The sequence below is a fragment of the Malaclemys terrapin genome, chromosome 9 (assembly GCF_027887155.1).
Source record: "Malaclemys terrapin pileata isolate rMalTer1 chromosome 9, rMalTer1.hap1, whole genome shotgun sequence".
NCBI classification, from domain to species: Eukaryota; Metazoa; Chordata; order Testudines; family Emydidae; genus Malaclemys; species Malaclemys terrapin.
In genome coordinates, this window is record NC_071513.1 from 19734858 (window position 1) to 19753706 (window position 18849).

The 18849-nt window shown below is 43.2% G+C and overlaps 1 protein-coding gene across 3 annotated transcripts in view; it reads left to right on the forward strand.

The window, feature by feature from the left end:
- The first annotated feature begins 271 nt into the window (after nt 1-271).
- The window catches only part of ATRX (ATRX chromatin remodeler), a 135159-nt gene continuing 116581 nt past the window's right edge, over nt 272-18849 (forward strand). For 2 of the 3 annotated variants that reach the window (XM_054040410.1, XM_054040412.1), the window contains exons 1-4: nt 272-438; nt 9025-9244; nt 10446-10588; nt 16625-16737. In XM_054040410.1, coding sequence (XP_053896385.1) covers nt 10539-10588; nt 16625-16737 — 163 coding nt within the window. In that variant the 5' untranslated portion in view covers nt 272-438; nt 9025-9244; nt 10446-10538. The remainder of the gene's footprint in view (nt 439-9024; nt 9245-10445; nt 10589-16624; nt 16738-18849) is intronic. The other variant, XM_054040411.1, reaches the window with a different exon arrangement.

The following is an 18849-nucleotide window of genomic DNA, read 5'->3' on the forward strand; positions in this document are numbered from 1 at the left end:
AAGTGCCTGTGGCTGCAGCTGCCTGGGCAAATGAGATAGGTTACCCATGTAGCCACTCAGAGGACAAAGTGAACAAGCTTTCTTCTCCTTTTCATGGGTAACGTCATACCATTGCATGCCTGACGTCAAGCCCTCAAGGGTGACGTAACCACCCATACAACCAATCACAGCTCGAAAGATGACGTAAACGACCTTAGCAACAGGCCCAGTCCGAGCCGGCCAATTAGAAAATCGATGGGGGTGGCAGGTAGCCAATGGGATACGGCGAGGGAGGAAGGCGGCAGGAGGCCGGTCGTCTCCCTCATCTTCCCTCTGACAAGATGGCGGCGGCGCTGGCGATGGCGGCACTAACGGCTTTGTGTCCCTTCAGTGCCTGAGCTCGGTTCCGGCCTGGCCGGGGGTACCGAGCAGCGGCGACATGACCGCGGAGCCCATGAGGTACGGACCGAAACACCCTCCCGCCAGGGTCTGACTGGCCCCCGCTGAGGAGAGGCGGCTGGGGATACTGTAGTCGCTTTCCTCCCACCCATGGAGTAGAGGCGGCAGCGCCGCTCCCCGCTGCGGGCCGGTACCGCAGGAGGGTGGAGGGGGATGCTGGGGAAGGCATCGCCAGAGAAGGCCGCGGGGCTGAGTAAGGGATCGCGGGCGAGAGGCCAGGCAGGGGGAGGGGACCGGCGGGACGGAGGTTAAGTGCGGTCTGGCTGCTGCCTGCGTGCGCGGGACTTAACCCGGCCGGGCTGAGGGAGAGAGGGGCCCGTGGGCTTGGGGGCAGTGCTGCGCCCCCGGCTCGGCCTGGTCCCTCTGCCCGTCCCACTGCGGGGCGGAGGGGGCCCCGCTCCGAAGCCTGCGTTCTGAAGGTTGGGGGCGTTGATGCTTCGTTTCCATTCTCTGTCTTGCCCGGAGAGAGCCGGAGCGGGACCTGGCTTGGCAGAGCAGGTTGAGGGGCGGTGCCGTCTCCTGACCCCCAGCCCTGGATAGAGATTTTTGCGTCATCGAATGTCTTGGTACCACAGTGGTCCTGCCTCTTCTCTCCTCCTTCCCCAACGTGTTTCTCCCACAGTGAAAGTTCCTTCTCCTTTACTGCCCCTCCACAGTAAAGGATCTATTTTTGTATCACGATCAGTGTCTGCCACCGCAGGAGAGCTGATCTTCACACAAGGTGTTCACCCTAAGCATCTAGGCAGACTTTTTTCTAGCTTGCAGACTGGAAACGTTCTCTCCTCCCTCCCAGCAGGGGAGGCTTCTTGCAGTTCTTTGCTTTCTAGGACCTACTCTTGTCTGCTGTGTTTAAATTCCTTTCTTTGCTGCATACAGTAAATTATGCTATGCAAGGCCACAAATCAGTGCCGACAGACAGGTGCTATGTTTTACCATTAATACATAATTAGTTTTGTGCGCTTTCCAACATACAGACATTTCAGGGGAAGGTGACTAAGGAGCATGGTCCATCAACTGCACAGCACTCTGAATGCTTAAGATGTGATATGAATAATAAACAAATGATTGTCAGTTAACCTTCATGATTGTTGACTAGCCTTGTCCACAAAATCAAAACAAAAATTGAAGGGAGAGTAGCATCACATGAACTTGTATTATGATTCTCAGTAAAGATTCTTAAGTAATCATAATTGTTTACATGGATTTTTTTGCTCTGTAGCTCTAAACTCTTTTTGACATCTTTGCAGTTGGTAGCACACTAACAGTACAGCATCCTCTTTGTGAAGTTTGGGTTTGATTACATTTCTATTTGTTTGTATTATTTTTCAGTCAAAACATAGGGGGGGGGGGGGGACTGATTTTTTTCCTTTGCTTTCCCTTGTTTGCGTAGTTGTTTGTAATTTACCATAAACTCCCAGTAGGGTTTCTGCTAGTACTGATAGAAATGGTAATTTTCTCCCCTTATATGTTCCCTGCCCTGAAAGCCTTTTAATTTCTTAGTTAGCTGTGCCTGAAGGCCTCTAGCAGTGTAAACAAAAATACTAACCCAGTTAACATAAAGCAGGTTGACCAAATCCAGGAGCAGAAACTACAACAAACAAGCTGTCCCTAACATAAAATAGGGTGACCTTAAACAGATACAACACAGACCCTGTGATGGTGTATATACATTGATTTATTATTTTACAGAAGGAGCAATCTCCTCAGACACCCTCCCCCCCCCCCCCAGACACCCTCCATGAGCCTTTGGGTCATGGTCTCCAAAGTTTGGGAAACACTGGTTTGAAATGTTCAGTATGAGAATATAAAACAGAAGCAGTGTAGTCACTGGAACAAATTAACCCTTAAAGCAGGGGTTCTAAACCTTTTTCTGAGGCCCCCTCAACATGCTATAAAAACTCCATGGCTCACCAGTGCCACAACAACTGTTTTTCTGCATATAAAAGCCAGGGCCAGCATTAGGGGGTAGCAAACAGGGCAGTTGCCTGGGAGCCCCCACGCAGCTACATTGCTCAGGGTTCAGGGCACTGGGCTTCAGACCCATGCGGTGGGGCTTCAGCTTTGTGCCCTGAGCCCCAGTGAGTCTAATGCTGGCCCTGCTTGGCGGGCCCCCTGAAGCTTGCTTGTGGCTTCCCAGGGGGCCCTGGATGACTGGTTGAGAATCACTGTCTTAAAGGATCCTTCATGAGTAATGGTAACACACTGTTTTGGGGGTGTGTGAGATTTGGTATAGGAGGGGGTAACAAACTTGGTTATTTTCTTAGAGGAAGAAATTAGTCACAGAATTATTCTGTGCTGGTAGTATGGGGTGAAAAATTGATAACTTTGGAATGTACTTAGAAATATTTTCAAAAAGTCAAACAATACTAAAGATAGTTTGAGTACAAAATATCTACTGCTGGCTTCTTTCAAATTAAATTATTGCTGCATTACACAACATGCAACATGTCATGCTGCAACATCACTCGTTCAAAGTAAATGGATGCAGGTTACCTTAAGAAAGAAAAATGAGATCAGGTTTCCCACCAAGATTTTAGGGCAAATCTCTCAACATATGCTCTGTACAAGACAACTATTGAATGTATTAACTTAAAAGCTAAAGCAGAGTTGTTAGTTCTATTGAACTATGCATTATTAATCTGTAGCATCATTAAGGTTGCATTGAAAAAGGCCCCTTTACTCAGCAGAAGACAGGTAAATTTTCTACAAAGGTGTTGTATGAAGTTTTTTCTAACTGCAGAAGAAACATTTTAAAATAACTCCCTTTCCAAGTTTTCTCTGTCTTCATATTTCTTTGAGTTCTGCATAGTCCACTCAAACTTCACATCTGTTCTGGTAATATCTTGGACGTAGGCCATTTCTGAATGTTTAACATTAAACATCTAGTTAGCTATTCTTCTTATTTGTCATAACCTTAGTACCTCCCCAAGATTAGCAGCAGAACTGCTCAGTTACTTTAATTTTAAACGCTGGCAACCTGGGTTCCAAAAGCATGACCCCAAAAAAGTCTATTTTCAATAAAATTTCATTTTTGACTGGGTTTCCAATCAGTTCTATCCCTGACTTGCCAGCTGTGCTCTGTACCAGAAAAGATGAACCAGAAAAGCTTGCTGGACAGCAGTAGGCGCTGGGGTGGACTGTGGGGTGATATCAGACGGTGAGCAGAGATGCAGGAGTCAGGGAGAAAGAACGGGGCTTGTGGGAGAGAATGGGGTTAAGCAGGGATGATTAAAGAGAGAGTCACCCATGGCACAGTTTCTGTGCCAAGGCATTAGTACAGTGGCACAGTTTCTGTGCCAAGACAGTACATCAAGGGCTACTCTCATACTGCTGCTCTCCTCTCCACCTCTTCCCCTGGTTCAACTCAGCTTAAGCCCAACGTTTCAATCATATTCCCTGCTTACTTCCCATGGTGCCCTACAACTTCATGCCTCATACACAATCCCACTCACCCATAGAACAAAGGCTGCAAGTTGTCCAAGATGAAATATATTTGGGCTATGGATTATGAAAAGCAGGTAGTTCAAGCTGAGAAGGGGAGTTAATAAGTGGATCAGAGCTGGGCATCGAATGACTTAACTGCTTATTTTCTTGCTGTTTAGAGTTTAGAACAGGCATCAAACATATGGGCCAGGTCCAGCCCAACTGATGTATTTATGTAGCCTATGTGACATTCAGATTGTGCAAAATACTAGCTTTCATTTAAAAAAAAAAAATGTTTATGGCCCTCCCAGTTTTGAAGAAAACCTTCCAAATGTGAAAAACAGTAAAGAGATGTAGTAATGCCTTCCCAAATCTGCAAACAACCTAAAACAATGGCTTAGAACAGTGAACTCCCATATCCCCTATTAATCTCAATGGAATGGCAACAAAAACCTTTTAATGTGAACACTAGCTATCGCACTGCTGATCATTTTAACAGATGGGAGTGAAGCTCACAGGAGGGGTAGAGGGAATAGAAGTTGCTGCAGGAAAGGAAAGACAGAGGAAAAAGTAGAGGCTATACAAAAAGACAAGGAAGCGGGAGAGAAACAGAGAAAGAAGGGTAAAAAAGGAAGAAAAACAAAGGATAGAAACAGTAGCAGCCCAAACAAGGAGCATATTTTCACTGTAGACTAGTGCAGAATAAGTGTGTGTTACTCTGAAGTTCTAGCTGCAGAGTATACGGTGCCTTGAAAGTTCTTGTAACATTTAGAGACCAGACAGCTGTCACTGAAAGATAAAATTAAGGCTTTTTTTCAGAGGAAAGCTTGAAGCCTTGAAAAATCAACAAGGCTTGATTACTCAGACTAGCAGTGTCAACACCAGTGCCCTTCAGGCGACTTATTTGGTGTGTCTGCAAATCACACAGTTGTGTATGGTGTATATTAGGGTTACCATACGTCCTCTTTTTCCCGGACATGTCCGGCTTTTCGGCAGTCAAACCCCCGTCCGGGGGGAATTGCCAAAAGCCGAACATGTCCGGGAAAATGACGGCTCTGCTCCTCCCCTGACTCTTCGGCTCTGTTTAAGAGCCGAGCTGCCCGAGCGCTGCGGGTGTCGGGCAGCCCCCTTGCCTCCGGACCCTGCGCCGCCGGAGCCCGGGAGGGGAAGTGCCCGGCTGGGGGCGCAGGGTCCGGAGGCATAGGGGCTGCCCAAAGCCTGAGCGCTACTGGCTTCACGGTTTGCCGGGCAGCCTCCAGACCCTGCGCCCCCGGCTGGGCGCTTCCCCTCCCGGGCTCCGGCGGCGCAGGGTCCGGAGGCACGAGGGCTGCCCGAAGCCGGTAGCGCTGGGGCAGCTCGGCTCTTAAACGGAGCCGAAGAGTCAGGGGAGGAGCAGAGCCTCCAGCCGCAGCGGCTCTGCTCCTCCCCGACTCTTCGGCTCCGTTTAAGAGCCGGGCTGCCCGAGCGCTACCGGCTTCGGGCAGCCCCCGTGCCTCCGGACCCTGCGCCGCCGGAGCCCGGGAGGGGAAGTGCCCGGCTGGGGGCGCAAGGTCCGGGGGCATAGGGGCTGCCCAAAGCCCGAGCGCTACTGGCTTCACGGTTTGCCGGGCAGCCTCCAGACCCTGTGCCCCCGGCTGGGCGCTTCCCCTCCCGGGCTCCAGCTGCGCTGGGGAAGCGCCGGCCGGGGGCGCAGGGTCTGGGGGCTGCCCGGCAAACCGTGAAGCCGGTAGCACTGGGGCAGCCCTTTCCGCGTGGCTGGGAGTGGGAGGGAGGAGGGGGCGGAGTTAGGGTGGGGAAGGGGCGGAATTGGGGCGGGGCTAGGGGTCGGGAAATGGGCAGGGCCAGGGCCCGTGGAGGGTCCTCTTTTTTTATTTATTAGATATGGTAACCCTAGTGTATATGATTGTTTCAGAATTTTGTTAGGGTTAGAAACATCTACCAGATAACATGGTTTCTCATGTTTGTGACATGGTTGAAGATATATGAGAGAAACTGCTTTCATAACTTTGGAAAAGTCTCTAGCTGGCAATTCAGCTTGATGAGTCAAAAGGAATCTGAAGATATCTCTCTGAGAGTATGTCTACACTGCGAAGTTGTCCACAAAACTTTTGTCTTTCACGGGTACTTAAAGCCCACCCCACCCCCCACAAAAGACAAAAGTTTTGCTAACGCAAGTGGCAGTGTGAACACGGCTTTGTCTTCTGCTGACAAAGCTAACACCGCTCCAGGGCTGGAAATATTTTGTGGGCAAAAGTGCTGACAAAGTACTGACAAAGAGCGTTTACACACGCTGACTTTTAGTGACAAGGCTGTGTCCACACAGCCTTGTGCTAAAAGCTGCGTGGTGTAGACAAGCCCTAAGATACTGCCTGATCTGAGGGGTGGTTTGATATCTCTGGTGCTACACAGCTAATTTTTGTAAAGTAGGTTTCTGATGGTTCTGTTTGAGACTTGATCTTCTGTAAAGCACAACAGTAGAATGCCATTCAAGACATTTCAAAATGTGTTTAGACTTCCACATTTCGTAGGAGCTGTGTATGATTATCTGGATGCATAGTGCCAAAGTGGTGACAGATAAGGGTAGTGTACTAGTCCACTGATGAAGAACATCACACCAAATACATCCCTGCCTCACTGTTTCATAAACTGCTAAACTGTTGATAAGAAAATGTCTGAATGTCTGTGTCAGGTCATAGATGAATTCAGAACTTTTGCATTGCTCTGTAACTACCAACAATCCTTTCAGACTGAAGAGTTGTGAGACGATTTTCCTTCTGTCTCACAGATGGGAAAGAGATGTAGTGACAAGTGAAGTGTTAACTTGATTCTTTTAATTACAAGCAAAAGTGGAGATTTCCCATAATAATCAACGATCTCCCTGTAGTGAGGGAGCGTGGCCTCCCTCCCAGATGGACAGGGAAACTCCCTCACTTAGCGCCTGGTGGGCGGAGCCAGGGCATCCACACCCACCCCGCTGGAAATAAAAGGGCGGGACAGGAACCAGAAGTATAATGGGTGGGCCCTCAAGCTCAGTTGGGCCAGAGCCGCCGGAGGAGAAGGACATCTCCCACCTGCGGCTCGAGCTTGAGCCTGATGGACCCCACTACAGCACCAAAGCCCCAGGTGCTGGGGATGCCGAGGAGCTGTTGGGGCTGCTATTAGCTGTCTACTCTGGGAAGACTGATGATGACCCTGAGACCCAAGTACCACACAATGGGAGTGTAGGAAGTAGCCCAAGGGAACCAGATGATCCAGTTGTATTGTGACCTGAAACAAGGTCAGCATGTTTTGGGCAGATCCCCGCTGACCAGTGACAGAACACTCTGCCCAGCCCTGGGCTGGGATCCGATCGAGTTGGGTGGGCTCAGGTCCCCCTACTACTCCACCCCTGGGGTGGCAGCCTCCCCATCTCAGGCCAAGATGCGTCTGTTGTCTGCCGGAGCTAGGACATCAGACTGTTTGCTGTCTGTCCAGACAGAGAGCTGAACACCTAATTGTTTGGTGCTCCTCTGTGCCTAGGGGCAGGGTCCCTAGACTCCTTTGCTGCTATGCCCTGACTGCAAGGCACGGCTACTTAACTGTTTGGTGTTCTGTCCTGCTGGAAGCTCAAGCTGCCAGTGCTAATTCCCCCTGAACTTGACGCCTACAGCAAGGGGATGTGGCCTCCCTCCCAGATGGACAGGGAGGGATGAACCGACCTCCTACACTCCCCTTGCTGACACTCTAAATAATTCATATGGGTGGCATATTTAGCCTACCTCATTGACATCTTTGATCACCTGAACCCACTGAACACTTATTTCAGGGCAGAATATGAATGATTCTGCCTGCACAAACAGGGTTAGAAACATTCTTTAGAAAATTTGTTCTTCTGAAGTGCAAAGAAAACCTGGAGTCATGACATTCTGTACCTTGGGGGAGCGCTTTGTAACTCCCGTATTCCTCATTTATATATGATTGTGATCTTGCATATAAAGCAGGCCCTGTGAGTATTGGGGGAAAGGTTATGATCTGCTGATCATTTCCTTTCTCTATCCGTATATGTATATCATTAATGCATATGAAGTTATGAGAATTGTGTTGTATGGTTGTCACTAAAACATGCTATAAGTTGGGGAATCTCCCCAGAGGCAACGGAAAGGAAAGTAGACACCCGGGTGGGGTGTCAAATAACCCATCACCAGCCATTGTCCAGCAAGGGAGCTACAATGCAATGACTCACCTGCATGAGGCCACACCGGGGGAATTGCTCAACCTTGCCTGGAGACTCAGCAATGCCCACCCAGACATGCCTGGACTTGTGTTTTCCAAGCACGTGGACTGAGGGTATAAAACCAAACACAGGGGGCTCATGCTTGGCCTTTCTCCTTCACCCACCTACACTGTAAGTAACAAGGACACTCACAAGACTGAAGACTCCAACTGAGGGGACTGGCACAGATTTCAAGGGTGAAATGCGTACTATGAAGTGGGGTGAGAAAAACTGTTTAATCTAGATGTTGCCCAGCCTAATAGGGTTGAGAGTTTAGGCTGCATGCTTACATTTTTTTTTCTTTTGGTAACTAACTCAGGCAAAAAGTCAATCACTTAATATCACTTAAAATCTGTCACTTGTAGTCAATACATTTGTTTTACCGTTTATCTTTACCAGTGAGTTTGTATGAAGTGTGTGGCAAATCTGCTCAGGTTTTGCAAAGGCTGGTGTAGATCTACTTTCCATTGATGAAGTGGTGAACCAATTAATAAATTTGCACTGCTCATTTTGAGCAGTGCAAGATGGTATATTCCTGAGGTACAGTGCTGGGAGCTGGGGGGATTTGGCTCTGGTGCTTTTCTCTGTATGATTCATGAGAGGCTCTGGGAGCATTCATGCAATCTAGCTGGCTGTGGGTCTCCACATGTGGTTGCGCTGAGTGATCACAGCGCCTGGAGGGGTTTGCTGTTGGTCACTAGCAAGGCATTATGAGAGACGGCCCAGGTTGAAGAGAGTTCAGGGGGCACAGCAGTCTCTCAGTCCCAGGCTGCACCCCGGGGATCCCATCATGGTCATTTTTATCTTCTTTGAGGGAATTTAGGATGCTATCAGACTATCAAGTACTCGTAAATCACCTTTGAAGGGAACTTATGACTTAATTATTAGACTGTTTTTCTACTGTCTCATAGTTGTGGAAAGAAGTTTACCGCTATTGTCTTTACCTTTGGTGGTGTTGATGCTGACTGGGTCATTGCAAAAAAACTGACGGACCACTCTTGGGCCAAAACCCACAACTAACTTGTCTATGGAGTTTCTGCTAGAGAATTGTCTGTCTTCTGAAGGAATCGCCAGCCATCTTTAGTTGCAGAAGCCATGGAAGTTTTAATCTCACCTTCATCCCTTATTTCCGTAAGTCAGGTTTCTTTTCAGTGGCGATTTTTTTTATCACAACTGCCTGTCTATTGAAAGTGAAGTAGAATTGTATCGCCCTAATTCCATTTTGTCTGAAATATCATTCATCAGCAAAGCAGGTTCATTCATCAGATACAATTGTGAATGTATATAGATAGTTCAGCCTGCACCCAATTTAACAAGAAAGAGGTGCTTCTCTACTTGAAAGAGGTGAAGAGAAAGTAGAAGTCAGGAAGAATGGTTGTAGCTGAGGGTATGTATGAAAGAATTGCACAACATCACCAAGGCAATTCAGATGGATAAAAGCACACTAAGTATAAGAACATAACTTTCTACATCCAGAATTTCAGTTTCTATGTCCATTTAGCTTCCCCCTTTCCTTTTAACAGGCTGAATATTGAGAAGAATTACAAGTCCTCAAATGTGGATTTTTGTACTCCGAAAACAAACCTTATTCATATATGTATTAGTGAAATGATAACTAAAACTCAGGAATGCACCTGAGAGAAAGGGGTCATAGTCCACAAATAAATATATGAATTGGTTGCCACCTTTGTGGAAACAGGCAGTGCTGGAGCACCAGATGAGGACAGGAGAGCAAGATCAGTTCAGACATATATCTAAATGAATTTAACAGTAACAGTCTTCACAAAGAATGTGATAGGATAAACTTAATCTTGTTTGGGGACCTTCTTCAGAAAATCTGAATAGGAAGAAGTCTTCAAAATAGTATCTGAGTTGCCTTTGTTATCATTAATTTTTTTGTTTTTTGCTGAAATGCTAATTTTTGAAGCATTGGTTGAAAAATGAAACTCTTCAGAGGCAGGAGTGTGTGTGGTTTTAGGATGAAATTAAGCTCAGTGCAAATGTGTACTGTATTAAGACTAAAATAGATTGGGGCATGGAGGGGGGCGGGGAAGGGAGGAATTGTGGTGGTCAGTGTATATTATCCAAGCTCAAGGTGAAGTGAAGAGACTTGAGCCTGGATAAGACTGTGAAATAAATATTATGTAGACCAAAGGTGCCTCTGCCTAAACAGTTTTTATTGCTTGTTTACTATCAGCAGTTGCACATTTAACAGAAACATAGGCTACCAGGAAAACTGAGCAGGAATGAAAATTGTGCAGTAAACTCTGGAGAGAAAATAGAGCAAACCAAGACAACTGATATCTTAAGAACTGGTGTGTCCTTGTTTCAGGCATAAATGAAATACAGACCAACCTTTAGACTTTAATGTGAGGAAACACTAACCTGGGACCCTTTGCCGGACCTATTTGGCTGTCGCTAGTCCATGACAAAGATATTTGGCAACGTCCTAGGGAGGCCTTCATTCAAAATGAGGTAATGATGCAGCATCATAGAGAGTTTGTTGGAAACAGTTCAGAGGAAAAAACAGAAAATAATAAAAGCAATTTTTGTATTAAAACAGTGAAGTATTTATCTGTCATTGGGTGTAATCCTTGCTTCTGTATATCTAAAACTGTTTTACATGAAAATGACTATTGCCTGTCTGTTTCTGTTTGGTTTTTTATGCTAAACTTTTGCTTTGATTATGCTTTTGGGGGGGGAATCTAGCATTACCAATAGCAGTGTTTCTTAACCTTTTTGTCCTGGCAACCTCCTTTGGACATTTTTTTAAAAAAATATTTTTCCCCCTCTACCCCCCCCCCCCCCCCCACACAGATTAAGCTCAGGACTTCAGCTTCAACTTCTCACGGCTCAGGGTTTCAGCCCAGCATGGGGCTGAAACGTGTAAACTCGCTTTGCAGGGTCTCCTGTGGCGTGGGGCCCCAGGCAATTGCCCTGATTCCTATCCCCTGCTTGTGACACCCCCCCCCCCCCCCAAATCTCTCCAGCAACCCTTGTGAGGATCACAACCCCCAGGTTGAGAAACACTGCCTTATGGTATTTTTATCTATCAAAACTCTCTGTATGCTTAACATTCCTTCACTTGTTCTCCAGTACCTATTTTTTTTCTATTTTCAAGCTTGTCCTAAGTAGTCTTCCTAGTTATCAACTTCTCAGCTTGGTTATTTGAAAAGAAAAATGTTTACCCTTTTAGTGCAACAGTGCAACCTTCAGGAAAACCCATGCTATTGTCAGGTAGTTTGGATACCATCTGAATAAAACTAAATTGTTTAATCTTCCTCGAATAGAGTACAGATTCTCTTAGTGAACTTTTGTTCACCTGTTCTCCATTTCCCTTTTATGAACAGTTAGTGTCTCTAGAGAGTCTTTCGTGATGTTTCCTTTCCTTACTCATTATACTTTGAGGGCATTTCATTCATGTCCCCAAATGGCCTAAAGTTTGCTGGGTATCCTTTGATTAGACCCCTGTGATTATAAAGTCAGTTCTTACCGAAATAAGATATTAATCAAGTAATAAGTTAATGAAATCTAAGAATAGCACCTCAGGATATAATACAGTAATATGGGACATGATGCCTGCGCCGTCTTTTTAAAAAAATCATTACTTTGATAGTCTGCTATTTTTGAGGACATTCATGGTTTGAATTTTCAGGTTGCTACCAAACTAAACTTAATTTAAATTGTTCTGGTAATTGAGTCACAGATGTAAGCAAAGACTGACTTGAAATTGCTTATTTAGCATATACATTTGAAATCATTTACAAAAATGTTCAGTTTTAGCCCAATATTTTGAGCTACCACAACTGCTGCCCCAGTTGAAAACTGTTAATGAGTTTTGAACATTTAAATTAACTACCACAAAGGACATAACTTAAATTGTTTTATATAGATATAGTAGTAAAAACATACTTTTTATGTCATAGGATGGTTTGATTTTTTTACTATGTATTTTGGACTACTATTTGTATACTGTATGATGTGTTAAGTACTTAGTGCAAGGCAGATTTATTCACTTCTCCTATGACTGGTTATCTGTAAATGAGTAAAATATTTAATTGTATACATTGTCTACTTCAGCCCTTTTCAATTTGTCTGTTCCATGTTCTTGAGTCATTTTTCATGTGTATAACTGTCAGACCACAGCCCGACACATTTTATGGGAGAGTACTCTGTAGTCTCTTCCCTTTTGATGGAGACCTCTGAATTGGGGTAAGGCTCTAGACATCTTTTCTTCTGGGTGTAGCGTCCCTTCAGGGTTATCTGTGTGACAGTTCTGAAACGACTGTCTGAAAGTAATGGTCTCATCAAACAAGATTCATAGAGACTAGAGAGAAAACAACATTTAAAAAACATTTAACTGTATGCATAAAGTCCAGTTTGAAACTGAAAACCTTAACTAGGTAGCCTCACTATAGTTTTACTTACAATGAAATAAGAACACTTTAAATTTTTGTCCGCTATTAGATCAGGGAACATTTTGGAGACTTTTTCACTTTTCCTCTCTCCCACTCTTCCACTCTGGCTATGGCTAGCTTATCATACCAGGCACACTTCAGAGTTATTTACATAAATGTTCTCTCTGATGGGGTCATCATTGCTTTAATGAAATAACAATTGTATATTTTAAAGTCATGCATTCTAATGTCCACTGATCTTGTTTAAACTGATTCAAGGGGTTTTATTTTATTTACTTTGCCTTTCTTTTTCATATATTTATTGGAAGGTGCGTTCCTGCCATAATAGATTTTTCAGTCCTCGTTTGCATTTCCTCTATCGCCTGTGTGCTTGTCTTAATGAAAGATATTAACTTTGAAATCAGTTAATTTTCAGTCCCTTAAAGAAATAGTTATATTTCTTTTAGTCATTCCATCTTATCAGAATCCCAACTGTAGATGAAATATGAATTCACAGATGCAAAATCCATCACATTGTAACTGACTTTACCACTTAACTGACACTTTTGGAAGTAAACATATTTAAATGTTGTAATAGGGTGACCAGATGTCCCGATTTTATAGGGACAGTCCTGATATTTGGGGCTTCTTTTTTATAGGGGCTCCTATTACCCCCCACCCTCGTCCCGATTTTTCACACTTGCTATCTGGTCACCCTATGTTGTAAGTACTTAATACTAAACAGACATTGGTCACTATTGACATAGGCTATACGCAGCAGTGATTTTTGAGGTGAAGAAAATCACTCTTGTTACCAATCACTTTAGCCATCCAGCTCCCCAGAATTTTAATTGTGTGAAATTGCAGTGTTGTAGCCATGTTGGTTCCAGGATATGAAAGAGGCGAGATGGGTGAGGTAATATCTTTTATTAGACCAACTTTTGTTGGTGAAAGAGACAAGATTTTGAGCTACACAGTGCTCTTTTTCAGGTCAGAGATACTACGTCATCCACCTTGTCTCTCTATTATGTGAAATGGAAGTTATAGAGGATGGGAGAGTAAAGTGAATTAATACTCCTGTTTATGACAATTTACCCAACCTCTGTCTGCAATTTAAAAAAAAAAAAAAAAAAAATCTGCATAGATTTTAGAATCAGTAAAAAGCTACTTAAATTGTGGCCACTGAGTACTCATTATGCTGCAAGATGCCATTTTACCTTTTAAAGTGGAAAGTGATAATGATTTAACATTTTATAGTTGCCTAAAAAAGGTAGTGAAAATCTTGTGTACTTTAAATATTAAAAAAGCTACAACTGACTAAAGAATCTGCAGACATGTGAGCTTGTGTTCTGATAAAGTAAGCTAATGAAGAACACAAAAATTACTCTTAAAGAGATGGTCTTGGAAGATTTTTAATTTAACAGCGGTTCCTACACCATTGATTGTCAGGAACCATTCAAAATTCAATATGTTATATGTGTGGATAACTTTAAAAAGAGTGGGGTTTCAAAGAGGAATGTGGAAGTAGTTTAGTAAAAAGGAAGGGTATATAGAAATTTATAGTTAGAGTAATTAGTTAATTATGAGGTAGTCCATACCTGTATTTTGAAGATGCGTGAGGAAAGTAATTCTAAATAATACATTTTGGAAAGTCACAAATTAATAGTTTGTATTTTTAAAGCACTTCCATCTAAGGATCTCAAAATTTTTGGAGTATATCTAGATTAGGAATTTTTTTTTTACTCATTTATCTTAGTCTAGATATACTCTAAATGTTTGTAAGGCACTTTAACTAACATGTTTTAAAACCCTAGTGTATTTTAACTTTCTCGGTCTACGCTAAGGTTTTAAAACATTTTAATAGACATTAAAAAAAGTGTTATCCTATCCTATGCTACCCTTATAAAATTAAGACTTACAACACCACTGTGAATGCAGGTCATTACCAAATATATACTGTAGGGAACAATGCTACATGGCAAAGGAATAGACTGTAGGACTTAATGGTTCTATTCTATTTCTGATTTTTTATTAAGAATTTTTTAAAAATTACCATTTAAAGGGTACACAGTCGAAAATTGGATGTCCTGAAAATAGTTTTAAAAAGCACAATTTGGATGTGTCCCTTTAATGGCAGTGTTGAGGGGTTATCTTACACAGGGGTTAGTCTAGCTGATTATGTATGATTTTTTCAGTAACTGTACAAACAGCTGGAAAATGGCATATGAGCACAGGAAAGCTTTTGGACAGTGGTCTCCAACCTTTTTACGCACAAGATCACTTTTTGAATTTAAGATCAACCCAGGATCTACCCGGCCCCATCCTCACTCTCCGTCGCTCGCTCTCCCCCCCACCCTCACTCACCTTCACCGGGCTGGGGCAGGAGGTTTGGGTGTGGGAGGGGGTGCAGGCTCTGGGCTGGAGCTGTGGGGTTTGGAGTGTGGGAGAGGGCTTGGGGCTGAGCCTGGGACAGGGGATTGGAGTGCAGGTGAGGGGTATGGGCTCTGGAAGGGAGTTTGAGTGCAGGAGGGGGCTCTGGGCTAAGGTAGGGGCTTGGGGTGCAGGAGAGGATGAGGGGTGTAAGCTCTGGGAAGGAATTTGGATGTGGGGTACAGGCTCAGGACTGGGCCAGAAGGTTAGGGCCTGGGTCTAGGAGAGAATTTGGATTCAGGAGGGGGCTCTGGCTGGGGCAGAGTGTTGGGGTGCAGTAGGGGGTGAGGGCTCTGGGAAGGAGTTGGGTGCGGGCTCAGAGCTGGGGCAGGGGGTTGGGATGCAGGAGGGGGTGCAAGATGCAGGCTGCGGCTGGGAGGCGCTTACCATAGGCAGTTCCTGGTCGGTGGTGCAGCAGGGCTAAGACAGTCTGCCTGCCTGCCCTGGCCCCACACCGCTCCTGGAAGCAGCTGGCATGTCTCTGCGGCCTGGGGGCCCGCAGGTGGTTCTGCGTGCTGCCGCTGCCCCCGTCCTCCAGTGCCAACTCCGCAGCTTCTATTGGCTGGGAACTGCGATCAGTGGGAACTGCATGGGCAGCGGGCATGGGCCTGTGCCGGCTGCTTCCGGGAGTGGCGTGGGGCCAGGGCAAGCAGGCAGCCTGCTGAGCCCTGCTGCGCCACCAGACTTTTAGCAGCCAGCGATTCACTGGCAGAGGCTCCAGGATCGACCAGTCGATTGCAATTGACTGGTTGGTGACCACTGCTTTAGGAGGTGGGAGAAAAATATGTGGAGGGCCTGAGACAAGAAACCTTTTTAAATAAGCAGTGCTAATAAGATAACTGGGTGAATTAGAGCCTTGTCTTATTCATAAGAAAACTTGTGTACATGGGAGAGAAATGACCAATGGTTCTTGTTCTAAAAAACTGGCTAATTTAAAATTCTGTTGGCAATCGTATCAGTGAACTAATTCAAGTAAAGATATCAGGCAATCATGTGATCCTACACAATTGTCTTTTGACAAGGTACACATGTTGCTGGTTATCTTCTGAGACACTCAGTAAATAAATTGGGATGGCTGGTTTGATGTAAGCTTTGTATGGATAAGTTAAAATAATGTCTGATTCCATGCATCTTTACAATTTTTTTTTCTTTAGGCTGTGTAGAGAAACTGCTAGCAATTGCTGTTTGGGTTATGTATCCACAGACAGACCAATATAAGTGATTCAAATTTTTAACTATTATTTAAAGAATCTCTTAGTTAAGCACAATGTTTTACCTATGTTCTTTTCTTTTAATTTCTTTGAATAGCAATGCACTTTTCTTGGCTTTTGTGAATCTTTCATTTTTTTAATGACATGAAATACAGCTTTTAAAAATGTGACATGCTTTATTGTTAACTTTATACTAATGTAGTCCTAAATGCTTATATTTCAGTGCCAAATCTGCACTTATAATTTTTTTTCAAAATTACGAGTGGGTTATTTTTGCTTATTTTGGTGTCCCGTTTTGAGATAGATGCCTTGGTAAAAAACAAAGCCTTGCTTTGGAAGATCTTCAGTTCTTCTATGCATATGTAGTACTTAAGAACAAGCAGCATTCATTTCAAACTTGAACTATATATTAATTAATAAAGTAGCATGAGATAGTGAGACTAATTTCAAGTGACACTTCTGTGTTTTATCAGTGAAAGCAAGTTGAATACGTTGGTGCAGAAGCTTCATGACTTTTTGGCTCACTCATCCGAAGAATCTGAGGACGCAAACTCGCCTCCAAGACTATCTGTGAGCAAAAGTATAGGTAAAAATATATATATTTTCCCTCTTTTAAATGTACACTCTTATTCAACATCTTGGAATGTAGTGCAATAAAATGCATTTTGATGTACAGATATGCAATATTGTTCTTGCTGTTTCCTTCTTAAGTGGAGATATCTGGATAAATATGCAGTAGATTCTTGTCGTTTGTGAATATAAATGTTCTGTATGTTAAAACATTATAAAAACAACAAAAAAGTATACCAGTATTTGTTCCTCAGTATTCCGTTTCATGGAAGTTAAACTGTGTGTTCTTGGGGTTTGGGATGTTTGTATCTTCCTCTGGGGTACTTTTGGTTCAGATTTCTCATGGTTCCCTATATTAACACTGTGTAATAGACATATCTTGTTTTTCTGCTGAAGTTAAGATCTTTTGACCCTCACAATTGTGGAACAGAGTGTGGGGGAGTTGCTTTCATGTTAATTCACAAAGTGTTTTCACAATTAAGTCAGAAACCACTGAAAACAAAAGGGCTCTTCTAAAGTAAATGATTAAGTTTCTTCTTGAAAATTATTGGTATCTCCAAAAAATCTAATAGGTAAGTGCTGGATTTAAAAACAAACAAACTTAATTTTAACTACATTCAATAATGAAAGCTTTTAAAATAAACACACAGGAGAAAATTATAATCTAATGTATAGTAGGAATCTGGCTTTGTTATAGATATAGACCTTTTTAGACTCGAACTTTCTTAAAATGTTTTCCATAGCAATTAACTTAAAAACTGTTATGAAGTGACTGTGAGAGGAAAGTTGGGATTGTATTAGCTGAGGAATATAGTTTCTTCTATTTTCACACAGATCCATGGGATCTCTAAAGGGACGCTTTCAAGAGAAATAGTTAACTTTTCACTAACAACTCATTTACCTTATTAAAATTGACAGAAATTTAAAATCTAATTTTACTTGATTACCATCTGTGGTTTTTCTCTTGTACTTCTCAGATCATATAGTGAAATAAGAGTGGTCATTTTCACTTTGTAGTTACTTCAGCTTTCTTGTTCTCCTGATATAACAGGATGCAACTGTTTTGCATTTCTAATGTTGTTTAGGAATATTTGAAATAAAAATTATTTTTATACGAAAAAAATAAGTGCTCTGTCAGATACTCAGCATTGATTTCAATGGAGCTAAGAGAATTTACATCAACTGAAGATCTTTATATTCATATTGGGTTATGTAAAACTTCTGTTAAAATCACAAACTTCTGCTATACTTGATAATATCCATTAAATCAAAGGGAGTTCTGCTTAAAATTTCATTTGAAGTATAGCATTTCTGAAAATATTGTCCCCTTATTACTGCACTGTAGTGTCAACACTGACTGTACGATTCAGTTTCTGTTTGGTACTTCAATACTTTATTTCAGGGCACCTTTGCCAAAACCAAACTGTGACATGGATAAACAGATAATATCTGTCATTGTGAAGTTGTTCTGAGGAGGATACTGTTTGCAGCACCTCTTTCCCGGTCCTGTGTAGTTACAAATGTGACTCTAGCTCTTGTCCGTGAAATAGAGAATTACCGTGGAGTAGAGATACACCGATTGCTTACTCCTTTTGACAAATTTCCAGGGTGTGTTTGGGTGATATCACACACATATACATTATATATAATTACAAAACACTACTGTTCCCTTGTGCGTACGAATAATGATAGTCTTTACTCCTTTGGTTGCATGCTATTTTTCCATAGGACCTCCTTCAGTGCCCTGCTCTGGGGATGAATTGTGTAATAAAAAAAGATTGTCTGTAAAGGCACCTTCCTCATTTGTTGGAAGGTGTCTAGTGAATGAGGCAGAGGATTTCAGAAAGAGAAAGGAGGTCTCATGGTCTTCATTGTTGTCCTGGAGAACTGGATTTTGGCCGTGCCTCTGCCACAGAGTTCCTGTGTGATGCTAAACAAGTCACTTAAACCAAACCTTTGAGGTGCTTGCTAATTGTGTGTGTCTCATTTTCTGAGTACCTAGCTTGATATCTTGAAATCTGATTGTCAGAAGTGCTGAACACTCATAATTGAAATCAATGGGAGTTGTCCTTTGAACATATTCTGAAAGTATTCTGAAAAATCAGATCCTAGGATTTTCAAATTGGGT